At 41.8% G+C, this 12,211-nt stretch overlaps 3 protein-coding genes across 3 annotated transcripts; all 3 read left to right on the forward strand.

The window, feature by feature from the left end:
* The first annotated feature begins 1,186 nt into the window (after positions 1-1,186).
* Positions 1,187-2,297, forward strand: LOC114849905 (trace amine-associated receptor 13c-like). Its single transcript, XM_029141724.2, has one exon. The coding sequence runs from the start codon at positions 1,234-1,236 to the stop codon at positions 2,218-2,220; it is 987 nt and encodes a 328-aa protein (XP_028997557.1). The 5' UTR covers positions 1,187-1,233; the 3' UTR covers positions 2,221-2,297.
* Positions 2,298-4,357: 2,060 nt separating this feature from the next.
* LOC114870716 (trace amine-associated receptor 13c-like) lies at positions 4,358-5,470 on the forward strand. Its single transcript, XM_029175725.1, has one exon. The coding sequence runs from the start codon at positions 4,358-4,360 to the stop codon at positions 5,342-5,344; it is 987 nt and encodes a 328-aa protein (XP_029031558.1). The 3' UTR covers positions 5,345-5,470.
* A 1,165-nt stretch (positions 5,471-6,635) lies between these two features.
* On the forward strand, positions 6,636-7,619 carry LOC114870719 (trace amine-associated receptor 13c-like). Its single transcript, XM_029175739.1, has one exon. The coding sequence runs from the start codon at positions 6,636-6,638 to the stop codon at positions 7,617-7,619; it is 984 nt and encodes a 327-aa protein (XP_029031572.1).
* Positions 7,620-12,211: the final 4,592 nt, after the last annotated feature.

Genomic DNA, 12,211 nt, shown 5'->3' on the forward strand with positions numbered 1-12,211 from the left:
CTGAGCTGTCAACTGATCACCACCTGTCAACTGATCACCACCTGGAGTAGGATTCGCTGGAAGGGAAGGAGGCTGGAACGACTTGACAGGCCGACACATATCGTAAGGGTCTTTTGAGAACATCTGGCTAAACCTGGCTAAACCCTCTGTCAGAGGGATCTTTAACTCACACCCCTGGGAGAGTTTCAACCACATTCTGAGGGAGGCTGGAGACATAGAGTCTGAGTGGACCATGTTCTCCACCTCCATTGTCAATGCAGATGTTCGGAGCTGTGGATGCAAGGTTTCCAGTGCCAGTCGTAGTAATCCCCAAACCCAGTAGTAGATTCCAGAGGTAAGGGATGCCATGAAGCTGAAGGAGTGCTATCATATCTGGATGACCTGTGGGACTTCTGAGGCAGCTGATTATTACCGTCGGGCCAAGCATGCTGCAGCTCGTGCTGTTGTGGAGCCAAAAACTCAGGAGTTCAGGGATGCCATGAAGGAGGCGTTTGTTCATCTTCAAAGAGATTCTGGCAAACTGTTCAATGCCTTAGGAGGGAAAGCAGTTCTTCGTGGGCAGCTGTTGACCTTGACTGAAAATGTTATCGGACAGTGGAGGGATTACTTTGAGGACCTCCTCAATTCGTCCGACACGCCTTCTGCTGAGGGGGGAGGCAGGGGAATCAGAGGTGGACTTGCCCTTCACCCAGGAGTCACCGAGTTAGTTTACAAGCTCGTGGTAGCAGGCCAGCCATCTCCTGAGCTCTGCATGTGGGTCCGCCATCTTAGACACCAGCGCAATCGTGACAGAGAGTGTGTTCCACCTATAGGGGATCACACTTCCTGCCTCCTTGGGAAAGTCTTTGCCAGGGCACTGGAGAGGAGAATTTGTCCGATAGTCGAACCTTGGATACAGGAAGAATAATGTGGTTTTCGACCTCAAATCAAAAGAGGCTGCAGTGGCACCTTCCTGCAGGAGGGAATAAAGAGCCACAGAAACAACACAGACAGTAGTTTAAGGTTTTAACAGACTATGAGTCTTGTAATGTGAAAATTATAAACGCATGAAAATCAAGATAACAGAGGAAAAAAAACAGAAGGCGCGTCTAATGAAGTTCATGACACTGGTAAAGAACAGGGTTACATCATCTCTTTGGGGTGTTGGGAATATGGGAGGGTGTCTTCAGAAAAACATAAATAGCCTGTCTGTCGGGGGGTTTATTCATTGGCCTTTTTGTCTCCAACTCCCTGATGGAAGCCACTGCCGGCTCCTCGCTCTGCTTCCCTAACCTCAACTCTTCCTGCAGACGCCTGCTGCGACCACAGTCTGAGACCAATCTGCTCTACACCCTGGTTGCCTTCGTCTCTCTGATCACTGTTACTCTCAATTTGATTGTCATCTTCTCCATCTCCCACTTTCGGCAGCTCCAGACTCCAACCAACAACCTGTTGCTGTCTCTGGCGGTGTGTGACCTGCTAGTGGGGCTGCTGGTGATGCCTGTTGAAGGCCTGCATCACATAGAAACATGCTGGCTGCTGGGGAGGCTGATGTGTGCTATGAGTCCGTATCTTTTTTACTGTCTCATCTCAACCTCCTTGGGCCACATGGTGCTCATATCCATTGTCCGTTACCTGACTATCTGTGACCCACTGCAACACTGCTCCAAGATCACCATGACTAATGTCAATATCTGTATCTTTGTCTGCTGGGCCTCTTCACTTCTATACAATGGCTTAATTCTAATGGAGCACATGGGGAACCCTGACAAATTCAGCTCCTGCCATGGGGAGTGTGTGGTGGTCGTCAGCTACATCCCGGGAACCATTGACCTCTTTGTGAGCTTTGTTGCACCCTGTACTGTCATGGTGGTGCTGTACATGAAAGTGTTTGTTGTAGCAGTTACGCAGGTTCGTGTCATTCAGTCACAGAGTGTTTCTACTAATGTCGAAGCCGCTTCAACCGCTAGAACATCACAGAGGAAGGCAGCCAGGACTCTGGGGATTCTGGTAGTTGTGTTTCTCATGTGTTTCTGCCCATTTTTCTATCCCACTCTTGCAGGTGTGGAGAGTCCTATAAGCATGTACTGCTATTCCATATTATCCTGGATAATGCTGTTAAACTCCTGCCTGAACCCCCTCATATACGCTCTGTTTTACCCCTGGTTTAGAAAAGCCGTCAAAGTCATCTTCATGCTCAGAATATTACAGGCTCACTCCAGGGACGTCACGGTCATGTAAACACCTGGATGTATGAGGGACTGGTCCTTTTTAGGTGTTTCACTTTTGATCTGTTCCATAGCATCATGTCCTCACAGTTTTTTCTTTTGCCATGGAGTCATGTAAACACGCATTTCCCATATTTGTGACAGCAAAACACTGTTGAATGTAATTTGTGTCTGGAGATAAAACATTACTTTTAAAAATTGCAAAGGTAAAGGCAAATATAAATAACTGTGTGGGTATCCATTTATTCAGTTTTATTTTAACCACATTGTCTTGAAGATAAAACTACAAGATTTATAGAGGCATATGAATATTTCAAAAGATTCTATTGTTTAAATATGTCTTCAACATTTCTGTTTTGTGTGTAATTAGGATTGTTCAGATTGCTATTACAATATTCAGAATTTAAATGTTTCCACTTTTCTTCCCGGTCAAAAATATTATTATTTTTTAACAGTGTGGTATCGCTGCAAAATAAATGTTTTACATCTAGATTAATTATGTGAAAATGCCAAAAAGTTTGGTTTAAAATTCAAAATGTGAATTACAAAAAAGTGTGATTTCACAGCACAATAAATTGACAGAAATCTGTAAAAAAAAATATCTGACATGAATGACTACAGGTGAAATAATGTAGTATACATCACTGGTGTGACGCTTCCATCACATATCATCATAATTGAAACAGACCCATTATTTCACTCATAATTAAAATAGAAGCCCTTTTTAGAATAAAACATGAAATAAAATTACTAAATCTATTAATACAAAACTAAAAATAAACATTTATGTCAAGCTCGTCTTTTAAGCCCTTGTGCATTAAATGTGTGACTAAACAAAATCAGCACAAATAACTCAATACAACTATTTTGCTTTAAATCATTTAATTGAAAATAGAAAATGTAGGCTTTCCGTTTAAATATGTACAAAATGTTACCCCTGACCTACAGTAGAAGCATAAATAATATGGTGAATAAGGGGAAGAAGTCTGGAACTAAGCACAAGTGGACTTAGACAAAAAATATTAGACATAATAGCAATATCTAGAGCAAATCTATTGACTGGCCTTTGTGATGTGGAAGGAGAAAGACTGAAGCCACCTAATAAATTCCAATCCAGGTAGGCCTTCACCTTCTGTGCTAAATCACCATAAACAACTTGGAGGGGGTCAGAGTGATGGCTCACGTAGACGCTTCTGATGGCAGACGTACTGTAAGACCTGTCACGAACTCCCGTTCATTGGTCTTGAGGTAAAAAACTAGATGTTTCACAGAGATGCTCACCAGCTGGTAGAACCTTTTGAACCTGGGTCCATGGTCAATGATGGTTTTGTGGTGTTGCCTTTTGAGCGCACATCTATAAGGATGAGTAACCAGGCTCTGTTGTGGATCAAGTAAAGAAGACTGAGAAGAGGCTAAATGTTAAAATGCAGCTAGCGGCAACAAACTGTAAGCCCTGAGTAGAGAAAAGCAGCATCAAAGCAGGACACGGGCAAAACAAGCAGTTGGCATGTGAAGATGTGGAAAGCTGCTGAGGAACTGGACGCTTTCCTACATTAGGTGCACTTGTGGTGGAAGAATCTTTTAAGAGGAGAATCTTGTCTTGTTCTGTGTCAATTATGATTGCAGAGCCGTGCTGTGAATGTCACCAATCAAACAGCTTATGCATCCAGCCAGAGAGGCGAAGTCCAGTCCAAGTGTCAGAGCTGATGTAGAAGGTATGCAGTGGTCTGTGTAAAGGATCCTGGACCCATTTATTGATCAAGAATAGGTACACACTGTCTGAAGCTCCATGCTCAGCAAGTGGAGACTCCCTATAGGTCAAGTGCATTTTTGCTTAACAGGAATCTAAAGTAGGTAAATATTTTGTGATGACCTGACAATGTAAAGTTGCTGTTCATCGGCTTACTGTATTATTGATCCAGAAATGTTTATTTAAGAAGAGATACTGTATATCTAAAAGATAATTAAAGGTTCTGAATAAAGAGCAGTTGATGAAGTAAATGAGGATGATGAGGAAGAGAAATTGCATCATTTCTTCTTAGAAAAGCGGGAGGGAGGGTGGTGTGAGCCGATGATAAATCTGTTGTCTGCTAAGGAGCCTAATCACTCGCCTTTGCGTCTCCAGCTCATGTGTACTTTTTATCTTCCTGATGAACGGCACCAGTGGATCCTCGCTCTGCTTCCCCAACCTCAACTCCTCCTGCAGACGCCTGCTACGACCACAGTCTGAGACCACTCTGCTCTACACGCTGCTCTTCTCCGTCTCCCTGTTGACTGTGATGCTCAACTCACTCGTCGTCTTCTCCATCTCCCACTTCCGGCAGCTCCAGACTCCGACCAACACCCTGCTGCAGTCTCTGGCGGTGTCTGACCTGCTGCTGGGGCTGCTGGTGATGCCTGTTGAAGGCCTGCGCTACATAGAGACATGCTGGCTGCTGGGGAGGCTCATGTGTGCTCTGAGCCCGTACATTTTATACAGTCTGATCTCAACCTCTTTGGGCCACATGGTGCTCATATCCGTCATTCGTTATCTGACTATCTGTGACCCACTTCAGAACACCCTGAAGATCACCATGACTAATGTTAATATATGTATCTGTATTTGCTGGACCTCTGCAAACGTCTACAATGGACTAGTCCTAATGGAACATTTACAGCAGCCTTACAGATTCAGCTCCTGCCATGGGGAGTGTATCGTTGTCATTAACCACATTCCAGGAACAGCTGACCTTTTTATCACCTTTGTTGTGCCCTGTACTGTTATGATTGTGCTGTATGTCAAAGTCTTTGTGGTGGCTCTGTCTCAGGTGCGTCTAATTCAGTCACAGACCGCTGCTTCCAGTGTCAGAGCCGCTCCAACAGCCAAGAGATCCCAGAGGAAGGCAGCCAGGACTCTGGGGATTCTGGTAGTTGTGTTTCTAATGTGTTTCTGCCCGTCCTACTACCCCACACTTATAGGTGAAGACAACTCCACCAGCTGGTCATATACCTCCATCATAACTTGGATCATGTTAATTAACTCTTGTTTAAATCCACTGATTTATGCTCTGTTCTATCCCTGGTTTAGAAAAGCTATCAAGCTCATTTTTACCTTCAGAATAATGCAGGCCCACTCTCAGGATGTCAGTATGATGTAAATGGTGCTTAAAGTACAATGTGACTGAGCTCTCACATAAAACAGAAACAGACTCATCAAGTTTCCACCTGTGTTAAACCTCTTATTTTTGATTGTTTATAATTATTTACAGCACATGCTGAACATAACTTTCATGCAATGACAGGAGAGCTATTACAAATAATTGCTTGAACGTCAGCTATGTGTAGATCATTTTTATAATATATATTTTATCAAGTTTGTTTCACGTTCAACTAACTGTATGTTCTGTACCTTAGAAACATAAAATGTCACATAAACATTACATTATCATGTATTTGCTCTGGGTTGTTTGGCATTGACTCACCCACCTAACAGCTGCACACAGACGTCTGTTTGGACCAGGCCTGTGTAAACACATTATTAAGAAAATGTTGAAAAAACATTTTAGCAAGATCTGAAATAAGAATAAGGTGGAGGAATAACAAAACACTGTTTCCTAGGTCCAATTAATGTTATGGTGCAATGCAAACATGTTATTCTCAACATCATCTATGTAGTATTTATCAACCCATTACCATTAGTTAGTTAAGTAATCTCTATCAGTTCATACTGTAAACCCATAGTAGAGCAGGTACAATATATTCAAATACACAAGGTGGAATTCACTCGCTTCAAATTACTGTGCAGTTGTTAGATAAATGTGACACTTGAAGCCCCACTGTTCTTATAATAGTAGATTATATACAGTAGTAGACACAATTTACTGGAAACCTGGAAACTGGAAAAATTAATGTGAAATATGGAAAATATAAACCAAAATGAGGGAGTTTTTTTACTGCCAATAGCAAACTCCTTAATTAAAGGTTTTAGAGAGCACAATTGAAAAACTCCTGCATGCACATTAAGTGTACACTATATTTTAAACAATTGACTCATCAGTGTTCACATATTATGTTTAACAAACACTTTGTTATAAATCTGAGGGAACGTCAGTCAAGACTCAGATAAGATATGGACTGGACTGGTTCAAGCTACAAAGGCAGGAAAAATCCCATACAACCAATACATTTTGTATTACAACTGTATTTATTTAAGATCAAGCATTATGACCAGGTTAAAATTTAATAAATAGAACCTACTGTTAAAGTAAATCTGCAGATCATTCAGAGAAGGATAAAGGAGAGAAGTATATTACAGCGATAAATGAGAGGTTACATCATCATCTAGTTGAAAAAAGGGGGCGTGTGTGAGAGGACAATAAATTAACTGTGGTGAGGAGCTTAAGCGTTTGTCCTCCTGCCTCCACCTCATCTGTGCTTCTCCACTCCCTCATGGACAACACCAGCTCCTCGCTCTGCTTCCCCAACCTCAACTCCTCCTGCAGACGCCTGCTACGACCACAGTCTGAGACCACTCTGCTCTACACGCTGCTCTTCTCCGTCTCCCTGTTGACTGTGATGCTCAACTCACTCGTCGTCTTCTCCATCTCCCACTTCCGGCAGCTCCAGACTCCGACCAACACCCTGCTGCAGTCTCTGGCGGTGTCTGACCTGCTGCTGGGGCTGCTGGTGATGCCTGTTGAAGGCCTGCGCTACATAGAGACATGCTGGCTGCTGGGGAGGCTCATGTGTGCTCTGAGCCCGTACATTTACTACTGTCTAACGTCTTCCTCTGTGGGCCACATGGTGCTCATATCGGTCGTTCGTTATCTGACCGTCTGTGATCCACTGCAACAGTACTCCAAGATCACCATGACTAACGTTAAAATCTGTATCTGTCTCTGCTGGACATCTTCAGTAATGTACAACGGCTTAATTCTGATGGAGCACATGGGGCACCCTGACAGAGTGCGATCCTGCTACGGGCAATGTGTAGTGGTCATCAACTACATCTCAGGCACTGTTGACCTCATCGTCACCTTTGTGGGACCCTGCACTGTCATGGCTGTGCTGTACATGAGGGTGTTTCTGGCTGCTCTGTCTCAGGCGCGTGTAATTCAGTCACAGACGGCTGCTACTAACACGGAAGCAGCTCCAACAGCTAAGAAGTCACAGAGGAAGGCAGCCAGGACGCTGGGGATTCTGATAGTTGTGTTCCTAATGTGTTTCTGCCCTTATTACTATCCCACGCTTGCAGGCGAGGACACGTCCACTGGCTTGTCCTATTTTGGAGTATTAGCTTGGCTCATGATGATAAATTCTTTTGTAAACCCTCTCATATATGCTCTGTTTTATCCGTGGTTTAGAAAAGCTATCAAACTCATTTTTACACTTAAAATTCTGCAGGCTCACTCACAGGATGTCATGGTCATGTAAAAGACACATGTAAAGTATTAATAAATTTTAATTTCTTACATATGTCTCACATGTGGAGCCGACTCACATCTCTCTACTGAGGACAACACATTAAGCCTGGTTACCACTAAAAACTGACTTTTGTGTCATCAAACCATTTTTCTTTTAGCCTTAACCCCATTCTTTTCCGTACTTGTATGAATACAGTACAATCAAAATATACAAACACCATAATATGTTTGATTCCGTCATATTGTACACGTTCTAATAAATGTGTTATTGCTGCTCTCTGATAAATCCACTGTGAAGTCTATTCTGATTATCAAATAGTAGCTTTGGTGCATTTCTTTTTCCATCTGACAAAATAATATACTCAGTGAGATGTGTTCTTATTCTAATGACCATTTGTCTGTCAAATAAACCATAAACTGTACTGTTTCCTAAAAGCAACATGCAACAACCTGCCTCATTCAAATAGAAAGACGTAAAAAATATAAGATGTATTTTTACAGTTTTACCACAACATAAATCTAATATTTATGCTTATTCACTTTGTTATCAGTTGTTATGACAAGTGTGTACAATAATATTTATCCGATTCTTGAAACTCGTTAGAATCACATTCTTTACATTTTTTTCATATTTATTTTTCACATTTCAGGCTCAGCAGGTGATGTTAACATTAACTACTCTTTAGGGAGTTGATATTATTTTAATTTACTCACAAGTGCCTCGCTTTCATCATCTGCTGCACCCGGTAATGGTTGGATGCAGCTACACAATTATGCAGTGGTAAACATTGTGGTACTATAAATATTAAGCCTATTAACATGACAGTAATTTAATTATTATTTATTACAACTGTAAAGTGTAAATGATTTATTTTAGGGCCGTTTAAGTTAAGATGGAAAATGCAGCTGTAGTATCACCCTTAACACGGTAGAGGGCAGCACATCACTAACATTGATGCTTTTGACAACAACGCTAATTAGTAAAAGGGTAGTTATTAAACAGTTTAGACTCAGAATTGTTGTTTGACAACGTACAATGCATCTAGAAGCTTAGTAACACAGACCTAGACAGACTTTCTGTGTTTGCATTAGTTAAGAGAGGTTAATTTGTTACTTAAACACATTTTAAACCAAATTAGTTTAATAAACGTGCATCTGTCATTTTTGTATTTGTTAAAAAGCTTTTCCTCGATAGAAGGCAACGTTAATGTACCTGAGGGAAACTGAAGAGAGTGAAGAATTGGTGTCTGTTACTGTCACCGTCCCTCACCAGTAGCAGTTCAAGCTGTGCCTCAGGCTAAATCCTAATTAACGAAGTCAATACCTGTGAAAAAAAAGAACACGACAAAGCTGAATTTACTGGCACTGACACTGTTACAAGTTTTCAAATTAACCATGAGCCTTTTAAAGGCCAGATCAAGTTGAAGCATGTGTTGTACCAGCTTCCTGCCAAGAGGTGGCGCCAGATAATATCATCATTCACTACGCCACCTCCTGCACACTGCAGACCTGGGTCCCTCTCTCTTTGGGCTGGCTATGGTGCAGAGAAGATCCAGAATCTCAGCTTGCACAAACCACAGTGTGTTCAGAGGCGGGCAAACCCTCGCTTGATAAATTATTCAGGTTGAGGTATTTCTGTATTGCATGCATTTCATTGCAACACAGCAAGGATTAGTACCTTAAACCTGCTGCCTTTTAGCAAAGAAAGTCTCCTAATTCCATCATCGTACACTCCATCAATCAGGCCTGAGGTGAGTGGGGTACGCCTGCATCGAGAAAACAAGCCAGGGTCCACCTCATGTAGATGCAGCTAAGCTACACATTTACTGCCACTTCCTCCATCCATGTAATTCAGAGAATATTCTTTACACTTCAGTTTTGTACTGTTTTCTACCCTGAGAGCTTTTACAGACATTGACTAATAGCCAGGCAATTAACGGAAGTTACTACATCCAACAGTGCCTAAAGGTTATGAAAATCATTGCAACAACCGGGGGCTTTTGGGATTATTTAGCTTCCCTGAAGGAGAAATATTTGACATCTCTCTTTGTTCATTGTTTCCTTTCTAGGTGGAGGCTGAGCGTAGGAAGAGAGCTATGGCGCTGGACTCTGAGGGGACGGGAGAAGGGGAGCAGATAAAGAAAGCTGCCGGTTGGTGCATTTTACTTTTTAATTAAAGCAACAACTGTTAAACTGAGACCATTTCATTCGAGAATCGTGTGAGCATGTACATAATTTAAGGTCTTGTTAACTTAGGACTTAGTCCATCATTACTCTAAATCCACAAAGCATTTAATTACCATATGTGCTTGCAGACTGTTTAACTGCACAAGGATTTCATTTCAGACATCAAACAGATACAACATAGTTACTGACATATGCAAACACATTTGACTAGAAATTAACCAAGAGGAATGTTTAAAAAAGGAGGTTTGAGGACTATTATACATTGAAAATCCCAAATAACTCTACTTTTGTTCTTAGTTTATTTGATTTTATTTCTCTGGGGTAAAAAGCCAAATCTGTGTTAATGTAAAGCAGAAGCCAAATCCAAAGCCGTTCGTCTGTGGTCAGAGCCTCTGGCTGAACATGTATGAAGTAGCTGTGAATGCCTCATTTATCATTTAGGGATTAACCATTGTTGCAAATTGTCTTTTGGTCGTCACAGTAACCACAGTTGTAATTGTTCTTCACGGAATGGAAATGCTGCAGCCTGACTGAGGTTTGCTGAGGGGTATCTTTACTTTAACCAACTTTAGATGGTTTTTGTGCTTTAAAGTTAGCAGAAAGTAGAATTTTTCTCTAGTAATTCTGGCTAATTCACCAGTTTTCAGTATTTATGCCAAGTAAAGCTAGCTGTAGCCAAATGTAAAATGATTTTCACATATATGCTGGCAAAAATAAAGTTATTCCTTTGAGAAAATCAAGAGTAAACAAAATAAGTAGTAGTGTTTGTTGTTATTTAGTTTTTCACCTCGAACCCGTAGTTTTTTAAATTCAAGGACGCCCTCGTCCGCTATGAAATCTCCCTTACTTCAGGGCTTTGCAACCTGTTCCTGTGCCTTCAGGCCATGATTGAAATCAAGGCTAAAAGTTGCCAGTGTAGCACACAGAGGAAGAGCCCCCAGTCCATTCACCAGCAGCTCAGTAGCAGAGGATGCACTCACGACTCTGAACAGTAGCAGACAGAAGAAAGAAGAAGCTGTCCGGCCCTGCGTCGTACAAAGGCTCTGCTGTGTGCAGCTGTGTGGCGCAAAGGGCACTCTATCTGCAGCTGAGCACAGGATGTCAGGACAGAGACAGACAAGCACTCAATAAAAGGACAGGAGAGCAGAAGCACTGCGTCGGTCAGGTGCGGCACCTTCACTAAAGCTGCCACTCTGTTTAGATGTGTTCCCTGTTCTGACACGAGGGAAGGAATCAGCAGCTTCTTAGCAGCCTTACTGACATTTAGTGGCGTTGGGATCAAGTTCAAGTTTCAGGCCACAGTTTAGTTTATTTGTGATTCATATTAGTCTGATACGATTCAATGTGTTTTTAAGGTTGAAATAAAAATAATGCTAAAGCAGCTAAGTTTATTTATTTATGTACAATTTCTCTTTTGGACACATTAGTCCAGACATAATTTGGTTTTAGGGTTTAGTTTAAAATTTTGAACCACTTAGGGTGAATGTACATACATTTTTTATTTATCATTGACCATGGAGTTATGAAATCTAAGGATAATATTGTTGTTGGAACAAAGGCTGTGATGAGGCCAAGGCCTGTTGTTCTATTTCAGTAACTAAGTGTATTATAGATATCACAACAGTATGGTTTCTCCTCTAGGGACACTATAAAGGTGTCACATTATAGTAACAGAATATCAGCTTTACATTTGATTCCTCTTATTGTTTGAATCAGACTAATCTCTGCACATGTTGGATTTTTCTTTTATACCACATCTTGAGAGGCATTCAGTTTCCTGGTAAACCTGTTTTCTGACATGTTCTGACTTCCCTAAGCATGGCATTACTATTAAACTGCTCTATCGTCTCTATTTCTATGCTCCGAACTCACATGATGAAATGGAGAAAGCAATGACTGGAATGTGCAATCTGGTTGCACAGAATTTAAGGCATAAAGCATACTGCAAGCAGGCACTTGCCACTGGGTGCGTGCATGTGTGTGCGTGTCTTTAATTCTTGAGGAGGCTGGCAGTGACTGGCCCAAAAATCGGATGTTTTCTCATTCGACCGTTTCCCAGACACACCTCTTTCTCCCTGCTCCTCCTCCTCCTCGGCCTCCGGTCTCTCCACGTCTTCTTCCCTTCCCGTCTTTCCATCTGTCCCCGTAATTTATTGCACTTTTGCCGGTATCTGCTTTCCCCTGGGAGAGAAAAGTACACATATTGTAGTTTAGACAAAGATGTGAGCTCCTTTGACTGCTCACCTCCCGTCTACTTTCCCCTCCACCTCCGCTGAGGTAGACAGACACACGTGCCCACGGCCTTGGGGCAGTATAGTTAAGGAGGTATGTAAAGGTTTGTCTTAAGGACCTTGAACAACCAAACCAGACGAAGACAGAAAAAAGAGAAGTGGAAAGAAAATTCAAAGATGGAGT

This window comes from Betta splendens, chromosome 2 (genome assembly GCF_900634795.4).
Source record: "Betta splendens chromosome 2, fBetSpl5.4, whole genome shotgun sequence".
Classification (NCBI taxonomy): Eukaryota; Metazoa; Chordata; class Actinopteri; order Anabantiformes; family Osphronemidae; genus Betta; species Betta splendens.

Coding starts and splice junctions, on each gene's coding strand:
- LOC114870719 (XM_029175739.1), top strand. CDS start 6,636: ATGGACAACACCAGCTCCTCGCTCTGCTTCCCCAACCTCAACTCCTCC.
- LOC114849905 (XM_029141724.2), top strand. CDS start 1,234: ATGGAAGCCACTGCCGGCTCCTCGCTCTGCTTCCCTAACCTCAACTCT.
- LOC114870716 (XM_029175725.1), top strand. CDS start 4,358: ATGAACGGCACCAGTGGATCCTCGCTCTGCTTCCCCAACCTCAACTCC.